The 17,494-nt window shown below is 47.6% G+C and overlaps 1 protein-coding gene across 3 annotated transcripts in view; it reads right to left on the bottom strand.

Annotated features, from left to right (window-relative positions):
• tp63 (tumor protein p63) overlaps positions 1-17,494 on the bottom strand; it is a 374,605-nt gene that overhangs the window by 189,095 nt on the left and 168,016 nt on the right. For all 3 annotated transcript variants that reach the window (XM_085989633.1, XM_085989636.1, XM_085989632.1), the window contains exon 2: positions 16,096-16,221. In XM_085989633.1, the coding sequence (XP_085845759.1) occupies positions 16,096-16,166 (71 nt within the window). In that variant the 5' untranslated portion in view covers positions 16,167-16,221. The remainder of the gene's footprint in view (positions 1-16,095; positions 16,222-17,494) is intronic.

Raw genomic sequence — 17,494 nt, 5'->3', positions numbered from 1 at the left:
AACCCCACCAGATACCCAGAGTCTCCTAGCAACCCCTCCAGATACCCAGAGTCTCCTAGCAACCTCACCAGATACCCAGAGTCTCCTAGCAACCCCTCCAGATACCCAGAGTCTCCTAGCAACCTCTCCAGATACCCAGAGTCTCCTAGCAACCTCACCAGATACCCAGAGTCTCCTAGCAACCCCTCCAGATACCCAGAGTCTCCTAGCAACCCCTCCAGATACCCAGAGTCTCCTAGCAACCTCACCAGATACCCAGAGTCTCCTAGCAACCCCTCCAGATACCCAGAGTCTCCTAGCAACCCCACCAGATACCCAGAGTCTCCTAGCAACCTCACCAGATACCCAGAGTCTCCTAGCAACCCCTCCAGATACCCAGAGTCTCCTAGCAACCCCACCAGATACCCAGAGTCTCCTAGCAACCCCACCAGATACCCAGAGTCTCCTAGCAACCTCACCAGATACCCAGAGTCTCCTAGCAACCCCTCCAGATACCCAGAGTCTCCTAGCAACCCCACCAGATACCCAGAATCTCCTAGCAACCTCACCAGATACCCAGAGTCCCCTAGCAACCCCTCCAGATACCCAGAGTCTCCTAGCAACCCTTCCAGATACCCAGAGTCCCCTAGCAACCCTTCCAGATACCCAGAGTCTCCTAGCAACCTCACCAGATACCCAGAGTCTCCTAGCAACCTCACCAGATACCCAGAGTCTCCTAGCAACCCTTCCAGATACCCAGAGTCTCCTAGCAACCTCACCAGATACCCAGAGTCTCCTAGCAACCCCTCCAGATACAGAGTCTCCTAGCAACCCCACCAGATACCCAGAGTCTCCAAGGAACCCCTCCAGATACCCAGTCTCCTAGCAACCCCACCAGATACCCAGAGTCTCCTAGCAACCTCACCAGTTACCCAGAGTCTCCTAGCAACCTCACCAGTTACCCAGAGTCTCCGAGGAACCCCTCCAGATACCCAGAGTCTCCTAGCAACCGCTCCAGATACCCAGAGTCTCCTAGCAACCGCTCCAGATACCCAGAGTCTCCTAGCAACCCCTCCAGATACCCAGAGTCTCCTAGCAACCTCACCAGATACCCAGAGTCTCCTAGCAACCGCTCCAGATACCCAGTCTCCTAGCAACCTCACCAGATACCCAGAGTCTCCTAGCAACCCCCCAGATACCCAGAGTCCCCTAGCAACCCTTCCAGATACCCAGAGTCCCCTAGCAACCCTTCCAGATACCCAGAGTCTCCTAGCAACTTCACCAGATACCCAGAGTCTCCTAGCAACCCCTCCAGATACAGAGTCTCCTAGCAACCCCATCAGATACCCAGAGTCTCCGAGGAACCCCTCCAGATACCCAGAGTCTCCTAGCAACCCCACCAGATACCCAGAGTCTCCTAGCAACCTCACCAGTTACCCAGAGTCTCCTAGCAACCTCACCAGTTACCCAGAGTCTCCGAGGAACCCCTCCAGATACCCAGAGTCTCCTAGCAACCGCTCCAGATACCCAGAGTCTCCTAGCAACCGCTCCAGATACCCAGAGTCTCCTAGCAACCCCTCCAGATACCCAGAGTCTCCTAGCAACCTCACCAGATACCCAGAGTCTCCTAGCAACCGCTCCAGATACCCAGTCTCCTAGCAACCTCACCAGATACCCAGAGTCTCCTAGCAACCCCCCAGATACCCAGTCTCCTAGCAACCTCATCAGATACCCAGAGTCTCCTAGCAACCTCACCAGATACCCAGAGTCTCCTAGCAACCCCTCCAGATACAGAGTCTCCTAGCAACCTCACCAGTTACCCAGAGTCTCCGAGGAACCCCTCCAGATACCCAGTCTCCTAGCAACCGCTCCAGATACCCAGAGTCTCCTAGCAACGCCTCCAGATACCCAGAGTCTCCTAGCAACCTCACCAGATACCCAGAGTCTCCTAGGAACCCCTCCAGATACCCAGAATCTCCTAGGAACCCCTCCAGATACCCAGAGTCTCCTAGCAACCCCCCAGATACCCAGTCTCCTAGCAACCTCACCAGATACCCAGAGTCCCCTAGCAACCCTTCCAGATACCCAGAGTCTCCTAGCAACCTCACCAGATACCCAGAGTCTCCTAGCAACCTCACCAGATACCCAGAGTCTCCTAGCAACCCCTCCAGATACCCAGAGTCTCCTAGCAACCTCACCAGATACCCAGAGTCTCCTAGCAACCCCCCAGATACCCAGAGTCTCCTAGCAACCCCCCAGATACCCAGTCTCCTAGCAACCTCACCAGATACCCAGAGTCTCCTAGCAACCCCTCCAGATACCCAGAGTCTCAGAGATCCCTCCAGATACCCAGAGTTTCCTAGGGAACCCTCCAGATACCTACAGTCTCCAAGAGAATCTCTCCATATGAATTGAAATATTCCTAGGTGTACCTTCCATTAATACTGACAAATTTCCCCCAGGGACCCCCTCCAAATATACCAACACCCGCCATACGATATACCGAGGACATACTCCACACGTACTGACACACTCCCAGGAACCGCTTACAGAAACACTCAAACGATGACACATTCCACATGTTGGCACACTGCGGTGATCCCCTCGATATGTCAACACAGCTCCAGGACATCAGCCAAACACAGACACACCCAGAGACCCTCGGCCCCAATCTGTAAAGACAGCACCAGTTACCCAGAGACACACCCAGAGACCCTCGGCCCCAATCTGTAAAGACAGCACCAGTTACCCAACGCTGTCACTGAAGGATACATTTTTTTAAAGGAGCGTTTAGCAACAGAAATAACTGTCAACAAATCCAGAAGTCTGATGACCTGAGGAAGTCTCCTTAGATCTCCTCAGGTTCAGGGACATCAGTCTGAAAACCTTTGGACTAGCCTGTATGAGAAAGCCTGCATTGAAGAAAAGATTGGCTTTGTTCAATGTTGAAACTTCTTCACCCAGAGAGTGGTGAGAATGTGGAACTCGCTACCACAGGGAGTGGTTGAGGCGAATTGTATAGATGCATAGAAGCTAGATAAACACATGAGGGAGAAAGGAATAGAAGGATATGCTGATAGGGAGAGATGAAGAGGGGCGGGAGGAGGCTCGGGTGAAGTGTAAACACTGGTACGGACCGAATGGCCTGTTTCTGTGCTGTACATTCTATATAATACTTTTCTATGAATTCTGAAGCCCCAGGAGTCACAGTATGATCACTGCCCTATACAGTAATATCAATCAATCTAAATTTATAGACTTGTTTCACAGCATGTATATGGAAGCTATAAACATTTCAAAAGCAGTGAAGATTACTGCACCTTCACAGGGTTATCCGATCTCCTGCTTAACTTGATGTGAGGATCTCACTCACAATGCCAGTGCGCATTTGGGACATGCCATACATAAGAACATGAGAATCAGGAGCAGGAGTCGGCCATTCGGCCCCTCGAGCCTGCTCCGCCATTCAATAAGGCCATGGCTGACCTTCAACCTCAACTCCACTTTCCCGCCCGATCCCCATATCCCTGGATTCCCCGAGAGTCCAAAAATCTATCGATCTCGACAGTTAGGCTCTCCTTACCACCTTCTGATAAGCAGATAACTAGAGTGCAACAAAATAAGCACGGGTTTCCCACAATATTTAGAAGAAATGAGCAACTACATAAAAACACCCCGTGTAAAATTAGCAGAGACAGACAGCACTCGTCAGAGACATGTGACCTGTTCGATTTGTTCTCGGGTTGTCAGGATAAACCCAGCAACTACAGGCCAGTCAGTTCAACCTCGGTAGTGGGGAAGCTTTTAGAAACAATAATCCGGAACAAAATTAACAGTCATTTGGGCAAGTGTGGATTAATTAAGGAAAGCCAGCACGGATTTGTTAAAGGCAAATCGTGTTTAACTAACTTGATGGAGTTTTTTGATGAAGTAACAGAGAGGGTTGATGAGGGCAATGCGGTTGACGTGGTGTACATGGATTTCCAAAAGGCGTTTGATAAAGTGCCACATAATAGGCTTACCAGCAAAGTTGAAGCCCATGGAATAAAAGGGACAGTGGCAGCATGGATACGGAATTGGCTAAGTGACAGGAAACAGCGAGTAGTGGTGAACGGTTGTTTTTCGGACTGGAGGAAGGTATACAGTGGTGTTCCCCAGGGGTCGGTTCTAGGACCACTGCTTTCCTTGATATATATTAATGACTTAGACTTGGGTGTACAGGGCACAATTTCAAAATTTGCAAATGACACAAAACTTGGAGGCATAGTGAACAGTGAGGAGGAGAGTGATAGACTTCAAGAAGACAGAGACAGGCTGGTGGAATGGGCGGACACGTGGCAGATGAAATTTAACACAGAAGAGTGCAAAGCGATACATTTTGGTAGGAAGAATGAGGAGAGGCAATATAAACTAAAGGGTACAATCCTAAAGGGGGTGCATGAACAGAGAGACCTGGGGGTATATGTACACAAATCACTGAAGGTGGCAGGACAGGTTCAGAAAGTGGTTAAAAAAGCTTACGGGATCCTGGGCTTCATAAACAGAGGCAGAGGGCTGGATTTTCATTGGGCCGTTGAGGCAGGATTGGAGGCGTGTGGGGGGTTAAAATCGCGAAATCGGGGGGCACAAACCCATCCCGCCCCCAACCCGCCTCCGTGCCAGTTTTAAACGAGGCGGGTACCCGACCTGTGCTGGGAGCCGCCTCCCCGAGGCGGGAAGGGGTTTAGTGCCAATTAACTGCCTGTTAACAGGCAGTTTTTAGCCTAATCCCTATTTTTATTCCTGAAGTGTGGGATTCCCGACGACTCCAAACCACGGCAAGTTAGCGAGACGGACCGTCGGGCTGAAGGGCCTGGAGGGGTCGAGATGTCTGGTGTTCAGGTGAGTGATGGGTGCATGAGTGCAGAGGTAAGTGTGTTTGGTGTGTGTAAAGTCTTTAAAGACGTTTTACTTACCTTTACAGCCTTCCTTCCTTCAGGTCTCGGGAGTCCCTCATCTCACCGGCACAGAAAGCAGAATGGCCGCGAGCTGTCAAAAGTTGCAGCATTCAGCTTTCTGTTCCGGGGAGATCTCTAAATCATCCTGAGAGGGAGGAATTAACTTTGCGTGCAGATTGTCAGTGTTTGACAGCTTCAAAGAGCTGTCAAACGCTGATATTTCTTCTGTCAAAAGCTCTTGACGATTAAATGTCAATCTGTGACATTACCTGTTGCCGGGTGGCCCTTAATTGGCCCGCTGGGCGGGCTCAACAAGGTCAATCAAGTGAAAATCGCATGGGTTGGCCACAACTCGATGGAGGCGGGACTACAACCCCAAAAGTTGCAGTCCCGCCTCCTACACGCCTCCAGTATCAAAATCCAGCCCATAGAGTACAAAAGCAAGGAAGTTATGATGAACCTATATAAAACACTGGTTCGGCTTCAACTGGAGTATTGTGTCCAATTCTGGGCACCGCACTTTAGGAAGGATGTGAAGGCCTTAGAGAGGGTGCAGAAATGTGTTACGAGAATGATTCCAGGGATGAGGGACTTCAGTTACGTGGATAGACTGGAGAAGCTGGGGTTGTTCTCCTTGGAGCAGAGAAGGTTGAGAGGAGATTTGATAGAGGTGCTCAAAATCATGAGGGGTCTGGACAGAGTAGATAGAGAGAAACTGTTCCCATGGCGGAAGGGTCGAGAACCAGAGGACACAGATTTAAGGTGATTGGCAGAAGAACTAAAGGTGACATGAGGAAAATCTTTTTTACACAGCGAGTGGTTAGGATCTGGAATGCACTGCCTGAGAGGGTGTTGGAGGCAGACTCAATCGTGGCTTTCAAAAGGGAATTGGAGAAGCATCTGAAGGAAATAAATTTGCAGGACTACAGGGAAAGGGCGGGGGAGTGGGACTGGCTGAAGTGCTCTTGCAGAGAGCCGGCACGGGCTCGACGGGCCGAATGGCCTCCTTCTGTGCTGTAACCATTCTATGATTCTCTGTGGGCGTCACTGGCAAGGCCTCATCTATTGCCCATCGCTAGCTGCCCTGAGAAGCTGGTGCGCCTTCTCCTTGAACCACAGCAGACCTGGTGCTGATGGGTGCTCCCAGAAGGGTAATAGGTAGGGAAGTCCAGGATTGTGACTCACCAAAGGAACAGTGATAAATGTCCAAGTCACGATGATGTGCGACTTGCAGGGGAACTTGGAGATGATGGTGCTCCCTTGACATTGCTGCTCTTGTCCTTCTGGGCGGCAGAGTTCACGGGGGGAGGGAAGTTCTATCCAAGTAACCTTGGTGAGTATAGTGTAATCTATAGATCTTACACACTGCTGCCATAGTACTGCAGGGACGGAGGGAGTGGATACAGAGTTCACTGGCAGTGGCACAGATCAAGTGAATTGCTCTGTTCTGGATGTTGTCGATCTTAGAGTGTTTGTTGTAGCTGCATCCTTCATCACACTCCTGACTTGATGTTGCAGGTGGTGGAGAGACTTTCAGGAATCAAGCGGTGAGCCACTCGTTGCAGAGTAACCAGCCTCTGCGCGTCTCTTGTAGGCACAGTATTGATATAGCTGGTCCAGGTAAATTACTGGTCAATGGTGATCCCCAAGATGTTGATGCTGGGGGACTTGGCGATGGTAATAATGTGGAAGGTCAGGAGGAGATCGCTGAGCTCTCTTGCTTGAGATGGCAGTTACCAGGCATTTATGTGTCACAGAAGTTACCTGCGACTGGTCAGCCTAAGCCTGCATATAATCGAGGCCCTGATGCAGACCGGCACGGGCTGCTTCATTATCAAAGGAGATGTGGATGGAGCTGAACACTGGAATAGTCAACAAGCAGCTCCAGTCCAGACCTCATGATGGAAGAGGGGTCAAAACAATCAACAAAAATAGGGAAGAGTGAGCATAATATGGTAAAATTTTATACTGAGTTTGAATGTGATTTAGTTAAATTCAAAATGAGGATCTTAAATCTAAACAAAGCAAACTATGTAGGAATGAGGGACGAGTTAGCTAAGGTAGATTGGGAAACTACATTAAAAGGTATGATACATAGATATAGAAGATAGGAGCAGGAGTAGGCCATTCGGCCCCTCGAGCCTGCTCCACCATCTAATGAGATCAAGGCTGATCATCCAAATTCAGTACCCTGTCCCTGCTTTCTCCCCATATGCCTTGATCCCTTTAGCCTTAAGAAATATATCTAACTCCTTCTTGAATATATTTAATGAATTGGCCTCAACTGCCTTTTGTGGTAGAGAATTCCACAGGTTCACCACTCTCTGGGTGAAGAAATTCCTCATCTCTGTCCTAAATGGCTTACTCCTTATCCTTAGACTGTGGCCCCTGGTTCTGGACTCCCCCGCCATCGGGAACATCCTTCCTGCATCTAGTCTGTCTAGTCCTGTTAGAATTTTAGAAGTTGCAATGAGATCCCCTCTCATTCTTCTAAACTCCAGCAAATATAAGCCCAATCGACCCGATCTCTCCTCATACATCATTCCTGCCATTCCAGGTATCAGCCTGGTGAATCTTCGCTGCACTCCCTCCATGGCAAGAACATCCTTCCTCAGATAAGGCGACCAAAACTGCACACAATACTCAAGGTGTGGTCTCACCAAGGCCCTGTACAACTGCAGCTAGACATCCTTGCTCCTATACTCGAATCCTCTTGTTATGAAGGCCAACATACCATTTGCCTTCTTAACCGCCTGCTGCACCTGCATACTTACCTTCAGCGACTGGTGCACAAGGACACCCAGGTCTCATTGCACTTCCCCTTTTCCCAATCTATTGCCGTTCAGATAATAATCTGCCTTCCTGTTTTTGCCACCAAGTGGATAACCTCGCATTTATCCACATTATACTGCATCTGCCATGCTTCTGCCCAATCGCCCAACCTGTCCAAGTCATACTGGAGTTTCTCGGCATCCTCCTCACAGCACACATGCCCACCCAGCTTTGTATCGTCTGCAAACTTGGAGATATTCCATCTAGTTCCCTCGTCTAGATCATTAATATATATTGTGAATAGCTGGGGTCCTAGCACCGATCCCTGCGGTACCCCACTAGTCACTGCCTGCCACTCGGAAAAAGACCCGTTTATTCCAACTCTTTGCTTCCTGTCTGCCAACCAGTTCTCTATCCAAGTCAATACCTTACCCCCAATCCCATGTGCTTTAACTTTACACGCTAATCTCTTATGCGGGACCTTATCGAAAGCCTTCTGAAAGTCCAAATACACCACATCCACTGGTTTTCCCTTATCTATTTTACCAGTTACATCCTCAAAAAATTCCAGTAGATTAGTCAAGCACGATTTACCTTTTGTAAATCCATGTTGACTTTGTCCGATCCTGTCACCGTTTTCCAAGTGCTCTGCTATTACATCTTTTATAATGGACGCTAGCATTTTCCCCACTACCGATGTCAGGCTTACTGGTCTATAAGCCCCCATTTTCTCTCTACCACCTTTTTAAATAGTGGGGTTACATTAGCTACGCTCCAATCCATGGGAACTGTTCCAGAGTCTATAGAATTTTGGAAGATGACCAGCAATGCACCTACTATTTCTAGGGCCACTTCCTTAAGTACCCTAGGATGTCGATTATCAGGCCCTGGGGATTTATCGGCCTTCAATCCCGTCAATTTCCCTAACACCATTTCCCTACAAATACTGATTTCATTCAGTTCCTCCCTCTCATTAGACCCCATGTTCCCCGGCATCTCTGGGAGGTTATTTGTGTCCTCCTTTGTGAAGACAGAACCAAAGTATGTATTTAATTGGTCAGTCATTTCTTTGTTCCCCATTATAAATTCCCCTGATTCTGATTGTAAGGGACCTACGCTTGACTTCACCAATCTTTTTCTCTTCACATATCTATAGAAGCTTTTACAGTCAGTTTTTATTTTCCCTGCAAGCTTACTCTAATACTCTATTTCCCCCTCTTAATTAATCCTTTTGTAGATGATGGGAGACAAGCAATGGCATTTAAAGAATTAATACATAATTTACAACAAGTATACATTCCTTTAAAGGCACAAACCCCCCACAGGAAAATTGGTCGAACCGTGGCTAACAAGAGAAGTTAAAGATAGTATTAGATCAAAGGAAGAGGCTTATAATGTTGCCAAAAGAGTTGTAAGCCTGAGGATTGGGAAGATTTTAGAATTCAGCAAAGGAGGACCAAGAAATTGATAAAGGGAAAATAGAATGAAAGTAAACTAGTGAGAGACATAAAAACAGACTGTAAAAGCTTCTATAGGTATGTAAAAAGGAAAAGATTAGCAAAAGTAAATGTGGGTCCCTTACAGGCTGAGACAGGAGAAATTATAATGGGGAATAAGGAAATGGCAGAGAAATTAAACAAATACTTTGTGTCTGTCTTCACGGAAGACGCAAAAAACTTCCTGGAAATAGTGGAGAACCAAGGCTCTAGCGAGAATGAAAGAAATTAGTATTAGTAAAAAAAAATACTGGAGAAATTAATGCGATGGAAAGCCGATAAATCCCCTGGGCCTGATGGCCTACATCCTAGGGTTTTGAAAGAGTTGGCTATAGAGATAGTGGATGCATTGGATGTCATTTTCCAAAATTCCATAGATTCTAGAACGGTTCCCATGGATTGGAAGGTAGCAAATGTAACCCCACTATTTAAGAAAGGAGGGAGAGAGAAAACGGGGAACTACTAGCCCGACATCAGTAGCAGGGAAAATGCTAGAATCTCTTATTAAGGACGTGGTAACAGGGCACTTAGAAAATAATAATAGGATTGGGCCGAGTCAACACGGATTTATGAAAGGGAAATCATGTTTGACAAATCTGTTAAGAGTTTTTGAGGTTGTAACTAGCAGAATAGATAAGGGGGAACCAGTGGATGTGGTGTATTTGGATTTTCAGAAGGCATTCGATAAGGTGCCACACAAGAGGTTATTAAACAAAATTAGGGCTCATGGGATTGGGGGTAAGATACTAGCATGGATTGAGGATTGGTTAACGGACAGAAAACAGAGAGTAGGAATAAACGGGTCATTTTCGGTTGGCAGGCTGTAACTAGTGGGGTACCGCAAGGATCAGTGATGTAGATGTGAATAGCTGAGGCCCAAGCAATGATTTGGATGAGGGGACCAAACGTAATATATCCAAGTTTGCTGATGATACAAAGCTGGGTGGGAATGTAAGTTGTGAGGAGGATGCAGGACGCTTCAAGGGGATATAGACAGGCTAAGTGAGTGGGCAACAACTTGGCAAATGGAATATAATGTGGAGAAATGTGAAGTTATCCACTTTGGTAGGAAAAATAGAAAAGCAGAGTATTTTTTAAACGGTGAAAGATTGGGAAATGTTGGTGTTCAGAGGGACCTGGGTGTCCTTGTACACGAATCACTGAAAGTTAACATGCAGGTACAGCAAGCAATTAGGAAAGCAAATGGTATGTTGGCCTTTATTACAAGAGGATTTGAGTATAAGAGTAAAGACGTCTTACTGCAATTATATAGGGCCCTGGTGAGACCACACCTGGAGTATTGTGGACAGTTTTGGTCTCCTTACCTAAGGAAGGACACACTTGCCATAGAGGGAGTGCAACGAAGGTTCACCAGACTGGTTCCTGGGATGGGGGGATTGTCCTATGAGGAGAGATTGAGTAGACTAGGCCTATATTCTCTAGAGTTTAGAAGAATGAGAGGTGATCTCATTGAAATGTACAAAATTCTTACAGGGTTTGACAGGGTAGATGCAGGGGGGATGTTTCCCCTGGCTGGGGAGTCTAGAACCAGGGGTCACAGTCTCAGAATAAGGGGTCGGTCATTTAGGACTGAGATGAGGAGAAATTTCTTCACTCAGAGGGTGGTGAATTTTTGGAATTCTCTACCCCAGAGGGCTGTGGAGGCTCAGTCATTGAGTATATTCAAGGCCGAGATCGATAGATTTTTGAATATTAAGGGAATCAAGGGATATGGGGATAGGGCAGGAAAGTGGAGATGAGGTAGAAAATCAGCCATGATCTCATTGAATGACGAGGCAGGCTCGAGGGGCCGAATGGCCGACTCCTGCTCCTATTTCTTATGGTATTATGTAACAATAACTTGTATTTATATAGCGCCTTTAATGTAGTAAAACGTCCCAAGGCGTTTCACTGGAGCGATTATCAGACAAGATTTGACACCGAGCCACATGAGATATTAGGACAGGCGACCAAAAGCTTAGTCAAAGAGGTAGGTTTTAAGGAGCGTCTTAAAGGAGGAAGGAGGAGAGAGAGGCGGAGAGGTTTAGGGAGGGAATTCCAGAGCTTAGGGTCTTGGCAGCTGAAGGCACGGCCACCGAAGGTTGAGCAATTATAATCAGGGATGCTCAAGAGGGCAAAATTGGAGGAGCGCAGATATCTCGGAGGGGGGCGGGGGCTGGGGGAGATTACACAGATAGGGAGGGGGGAAGGGATTTAAAAACAAGGATGAGAATTTTAAAATAAAGTTGCTGCTTAACCAGCAGCCAATGTAGGTCAGCGAGCACAGGGGTGATGGGCGAACGGGACTTGGTGCGAGTTAGGACACGGGCAGCAGAGTTTTGGATGACCTCAAGTTTATGTAGGGTAGAATGTGGGAGGCCAGCCAGGAGTGCGTTGAATAGTCAAGTCTAGAGGTAACAAAGGCCTGGATGAGGGTTTCAGCAGTGGATGAGCTGAGGTGGGGCAGAGTCGGGCGATGTTACGGAGGTGGAAATAGGCGGTCTTAGTGATGGTGCGGATATGTGGTCGGAAACTCATTTCGGGGTCAAATATGACACCAAGATTGCCAACAGTCTGGTTCAGCTTCAGACAGATGCCAGGGAGAGGGATGGAGTCGGTGGCTAGGGAACGAAATCTGGCGGGGACCGAAGATAATCCTCGGAGTGACAGCGACCACATAACTCATGCCCACCACAGCCATGAGTGAATTTTATAGCTATTTTCAGCAGCACTTAGCAGAGATTGTTGTATAGTAAACTTGAAGGAACATCTCAAAGGGGGAGGTCCTATAGAAAGTCTCACAGAACTGGCCAACAAGCTAGTGCAGCTCCACAAAGTAAAAATGACAAATGTTGATAATCCAAGCAATATGAAAGCCAGGCAATTGCTCCAAACTTCAGCCAAACCATTTTGTAAGCAACCAGCAGAAGGAGTTGGAGTGGGACTCCTTGGGAACCAGGCCTTCCAATGTTGCCTTGCTTTGGGAAATGCCTGGTCAACTCGACACATCCCCATGTGGGAGCTGCATCTTCCTGCTCTGTGGTACAGCAATGAGGCTTTGACCTGTCCTGCCACCTTCCAGGCCTGAATCTCAATCCCTTTAGTTTCTCTTCATGTCTCTCACCAAGAAATTGTTGAAACTGGAAGAAGCCATTTGGCCCACACAACCATCTCCTTAACATAGAAACACATCTCGAGGCGCTTCACAGAGCCGTAATCAGACGGAATGGGCGTCAAGCCAAGGAAGGAATTACTGGAAGGGGTGACAAAGAGCTTGGTGAAAGAGGCCATGAAGGGGTTTAAACATGAGGATGAGAATTTTAAATTTCAGGCAGTGGAGACCGGGAGCTGATGCAGATTAGCAAGGCCAGGGGGGATAGGCAAATGGGGTCTGGTGCGGGATAGGTAAATGGGGTCTGGTGCGGGATAGGTAAATGGGGTCTGGTGCGGGATAGGTAAATGGGGTCTGGTGCGGGATAGGTAAATGGGGTCTGGTGCGGGATAGGATACGAGCAGCAGAGTTTTGGATGAGCTGAAGTTTGCAGAGTGCTGGGACGGGAGGCTAGCCTGGAGAGCAGGGTTTCAGCAGCAGATGGACTGAGGCGGGCGATGTTATGGAGGTGGGAGTAGGCAGTCTTTGTGATGGAGAGGATATGGAGTCAGAAGCACAGCTTGGGGGGGGGGGGGGTCAAATAGGACAGCGAGAATGCAAACATTCTGGATCAGCCCGAGACAATGACCAGGGAAGAAGATGGGATTGGTGGTGAGGATATGGAGTACTTTACCTCTGATACCCAATACCCAACCCTGTGATCCAGCAATGTTTCAAACAGTCTGTATAGTACAGTAATGCAATGCCAGGCTCACTTTCAGTGTGATATGGTGAAGGCTTACCAACAGGCCTCGCATGCAATCGCAACAGTCCGGTTCTGTCGGATCCTGCCAGGGAAGAGAAGTTAAACCCATTCAGCAATAAGGGGCCGAGCAACAGGCGAGGATGGGATGGAAACATTCACATGCCCTGACTCGCTGGGATAAAAGCATGCTTCCGTTAGAAAGAAAAGGAATTTTGAAATGGGTCACACCTAGCCCGACATGCACACAACAGCTGACAGTCCAGAGATTGTAGGAATTCTGGATAAACAGCCAATTTGCTTGGTGGTTGCGACCACAGGTTTCTGCTATGAGACAGGCTCCTTGCCATGGCATTCCGAATTGATGTCAACCTGCCACAGATACAACTGGTAAATTCCAGCCCCGATCTCAAATCCATGGGACTGGTGGCAGACCAGTGAAACCCAGACAAACTAGACGGCATGCGGAGCATCACATTGAGGGAAACGGGGAGACGATGTTATTCAAATTGCGCTAAAGCTGGGAGCAGCAGCGATACACAAACAGATCCATCCCCGTCCCCACACTACTGACCATAAACCAAACGTGGGCTGTGGCAGGGGGGGAGAGAAAGTACAAGTGCAAAAAGAAATTCACAATCTTAATTCAAGGAATATTCTGAAGTAAGGCTGGAAGGTATTTGTATCAGAGAGTTTACAATAAGATGCAACGTTATTAATGATTAAACATTAGTTTTTGCCCAGATTTTTTAAAAACATTATTACGTACCGATGACAGCTATGAAGATGCTGGTCTCCAACTTAGAGCCACAGACGGGGAGCTGAACATTGCTCCTCTCTGCTATTTACTGGACTGATTCAGGCGCACACAGCTTTCATGAGCTGGAGTGCTGTTGCTGTAAATATCACTCACTGGGTCTGGGTCTCGATTGTTGTTGTTGTAAATGTTAGTCCCATATAACAACCTATGTATTGATGAACAGATTGATGCTGGGCCTGATCTTGCCGGTACAATAACGGCATGTAAATGGCACACGCCGTTATTAATGCACAAACCGGCCAGCAAGCTCAGGGGATGAAGAGCTGCGTGAGTCGCCAACCTCCAGAACTCGCTGGTGGATTTACGCTGCTCCGCAGTTTGCTTTGCACAACGGACCTCTCGCCCTCAGCCCCACTGTTATTGTTACGTACTTGCTGGATTTGCACGTTAATCTCGCCGCAGAAAGTCTGGTAATTAACAGCGTAAGGACCATTTTAACAAGGCAATAATTGTTAATGCGATGCAATCAACCACTTTGGCCCAGAACAGGAACAATTTAAAGTGTTCGATGTCAGTCCTGCATGTAGTCAAGTGTCAAATTTCAAGTGTCAAATTTCATATTTCATTTTATTTTCTTACTTTCCTTTCTGTCTATTTTTTCCTCTCTCTCTTAATCCAATCACAGAATAGCACAGCACAGGAGGCCATTCGGCCCATCGAGTCTGCGCCGGCTCTTTCGAAGAGCAATCCAGTTAGTCTCACTCCCCCGCTCTTTCCCCATAGCCCTGCAATTCTTTCTCCTTCAAGTATTTATCCAATTCCCTTTTGAAGGCTCCTATTGAATCTGCCTCCACCGCCCTATCAGGCAGCGCAGTCCAACTCCTAACCACTCGCTGCGTAAAAGAGTTTTTCCTCATGTCGCCTCTGGTTCTTTTGCCAATCCCCTTAAATCTGTGTCCTCTGGTTCTCGACCCTTCCGCCAATGGGAACAGTTTCTCTCTACCCACTGTCTAGACCCCTCATGATTTTGAACACCTCTATCAAATCTCCTCTTAACCTTCTCTGCTCCATGGAGAACAATCCCAGCTTCTCCAGTCTCCACATAACTGAAGTCCCTCATCCCTAGAACCATTCTAGTCAATCTTCTCCGCACCCTCTCCAAAGCCTTGACATCCTTCCTAAAGTGCGGTGCCCAGATTTGGACACAATACTCCAGCTGGGGCCGAACTAGTGTTTTATATCGATTTAGCCAAACTTCCTGGATTTTGTACTCTGTGCCTCTATTTATAAAGCCCAGGGTCTCAGATGCTTTATTAACTGCTTTGTTAACCTGTCCGGCCACCTTCAAAGATTTGTGCACAGGCACCCCCTGGTTTCTCTGTTCATGCACCCCCTTTAGGATTGTATCCCCTTTAGGAGTTGGATATATTTCTTAATGCTAAAGGGATCAAGGGATATGGGGAGAAGGCAGGGACAGGGTTCTGAATTTGGATGATCAGCCATGATCGCATTGAATGGTGGAGCAGGCTCGAGGGGCCGAATGGCCTACTCCTGCTCCTATCTGCTATGTTTCTATGTTACCTTTAGTTTATATTTCCTCTCCTCATTCTTCCCACCAAAATGCTTCACTTCACCCTTTTCTGCATTAAATTTCATCTGCCATGTGTCCACCCATTTCACCAGCCTGTCTGCCTTCCTGAAGTCTATCACTCTCCTCCTCACTGTTCACTATACTTCCAAGTTTCGTGTCATCTGCAAATTTTGAAATCGTGCCCTGTACACCCAAGTCCAAGTCATTAATATATATCAAGAAAAGCAGTGGTCTTAGTCCCGACCCCTGGGGAACACCACTGTATACCTTCCTCCAGTCCGAAAAACAACCGTTCACCACTACTCTCTGTTTCCTGTCACTTAGCCAATTCCGTATCCATGCTGCCACTGTCCCAATCTTTCTTGCCCTCTCTTTATTTCTCTGTCTGTGCCCAATTTGATTGTAATTCACCCCCTTCTCAGTCATTCCGGTTTCTTTCTCAATCCTTAAATCTCATTGGTTATGTAGACGGTTGGTCCGGCCATTCACCGAGGTCCCAGATGCCCCATCGCGCTGTCATCAGCTCGCACTCCCAGCAAGTTACACCGCAACCAGTTTTCAAACTGAAGGGTACAGAAAAAAGTAACTACGGGCGTACGCCGGTGAGATTCCCCGCTCCAGCAAGATCCGGCCCAATAGGTTCGGTAGGAACACGCAACATCCCTTCCCCCAAATCATCCGTGTAATACTATAATCAATCACTCACTGTGCTAATTCAAAGAGCTGCTTGAACCAATCCTGGTTGAGCAGGTCACTGGACTGAGTGCCCTGGGACATGCTGGAATGGCAACACCTCTCCACCCACGAGAAATGAGCCGCTGGATCGACCAATCTGCAAGGGGAAGAAAAACACAGAGAGAAAGGAAAGCAAACACATTAGGATTTACGTTCACAATTATCGTCTGCAGAATTTAACGCAGTGATCAGCGTTTACAGGGGCTGGGCAGTACTCAGGCTAGCCGTAGAGCGCCATGGTTCTGGCCCATCAGGTGTCCTATAAAAGGGGCTGCTGGAGGGGGCATTTGTGAGAGGCGGAAGACCCTGAAGTGATTTTCATCATTACATTTGAGGTCACGTGACCCTCATCCCCATGCCCGCTGACTGAAGACCTCATTAATAACACAGCGACAAACAAGCAGCAGAACTAGAAGAGCCTGCTGCATCTCCTCCCCGCCCCCCAAAGTCACACAACAATCTTCGGAAGGCACAGGGACACAAGACTGGGAACAAGTTGAGACCGTTTGCCCAGACCAGCTTGTTCCAATGGTAAATCTAGGCAGTAATCTGGGTTACATTCCAGACATTGATATAGGTCTGTCCCACATCCAAGAATCTATCGCAGAGGTCAGACAGAAATTGATTGCAGGTTTTGGAAATTTGATGATGTCCTATAGATTTACAATCAAAAAAATGTTCTAGCACAAAAACAGACGACTCGGCCCATTAAATCTACACTGTTTTTCTCCATGGGTCACCTAGTCCAATCCCACTCTCCAGCTGGCTCCCCATACTCTAATATTCCTGTTTTTGTGCAACTAATAGCCCTTGTAAAGAGCCTGTGGACTGGGCTTCACCACTGGTTGTGGCAGAGTGCCACACTCCAGCTACTGTCAGGGCAAGGACATTTCATCGAGCTGCCCTTACATTATCTTTAATCTGTGCCCCCTCACATTGCCATATTTATTCCTGGGGATTTGCACAGTGCCTCACTTAGAAAAGTTGCTCTTTTTACATCGGACTTTCCTTTTCTTTTTCTCGTGCATTTTGCTTTCTTCAGACATCAAACTAGAATATTTGAAAGTTGCTATAATTAACTCTCAAACAGGATAAACTGCTGCAAAAACAAACGACTTGCATTTATAAAGCACTTTTATTATATAAAAGAAACACTGCAAGGCAGCAAGCCATGGTGGGAGAGTTAGGAGAGGCGACTGAAAACTTGGTTCCAGAGGTTTGGGAAAGGTTTTTGAAGCTGGGCAGGAGTCATGGTCCTTCTGGATCCCAAAACATTCCCGGTGAAAGAACTGGAAATAAAAAGATTACAGCTCAGAGTCATATAACAAATAGATGTACCGAACTTCTTCACCCAGAGGGTGGTTGGAATG

The sequence above is a fragment of the Somniosus microcephalus genome, chromosome 6 (assembly GCF_052327205.1).
Source record: "Somniosus microcephalus isolate GS21.2 chromosome 6, FLI_Smic_1.0, whole genome shotgun sequence".
NCBI lineage: Eukaryota > Metazoa > Chordata > Chondrichthyes > Squaliformes > Somniosidae > Somniosus > Somniosus microcephalus.
The sequence above is the reverse complement of the archived record's forward strand: the minus strand, read 5'-3'. Positions and strand labels throughout refer to the sequence as shown.